This window comes from Cyphomyrmex costatus, unplaced genomic scaffold, assembly GCF_001594065.2.
Source record: "Cyphomyrmex costatus isolate MS0001 unplaced genomic scaffold, Ccosl1.0 C2181546, whole genome shotgun sequence".
NCBI classification, from domain to species: domain Eukaryota; kingdom Metazoa; phylum Arthropoda; class Insecta; order Hymenoptera; family Formicidae; genus Cyphomyrmex; species Cyphomyrmex costatus.
Window position 1 is genome coordinate 1 of NW_017272620.1, and position 406 is coordinate 406.

Sequence of the window (406 nt, forward strand, 5' to 3'; positions counted from 1 at the left end):
CCTTCTTTTAACTTTGCATCACTTATCGCGGGAAACTTATCTCCTAAATATTGAAAACACTGACCATCTTTATTCAGAGCTTTCACAAACTGCTTCATGAGACCAAGCTTGATATGAAGAGGTGGTAGCAGAATTTTCGAAGGATCAGTTAATGGTTTGCGTATGATGTTCCTTGATCCTGGATGAAAGTCTGTTCTATTAGGCCATTCTTTCTGTACGTAGTGATTTGTCCTGTCCCTACTGTCCCACAAACATAAAAAGCAGGGATTTTTTGTGAAACCTGATTGCTGGCCTAGGATAATGGTTAAAATTTTCAGATCTCCGCAAACTTTCCATTGATGTTCCGAATACTTTATTCTTTCCAATACTACTTGCACATTTTCGTAAGTCTCTTTGAGCTTCGTTG

At 38.4% G+C, this 406-nt stretch overlaps 1 protein-coding gene across 1 annotated transcript; it reads right to left on the minus strand.

Moving 5' to 3' along the window:
* Positions 1-22: 22 nt before the first annotated feature.
* Positions 23-328, minus strand: LOC108776731 (uncharacterized; the record flags this gene model as incomplete). The annotated part of the gene is made up of 1 exon (XM_018543793.1): positions 23-328. A coding segment is annotated over one exon (306 nt), but the record flags the coding sequence as incomplete, so codon positions are not given.
* Positions 329-406: the final 78 nt, after the last annotated feature.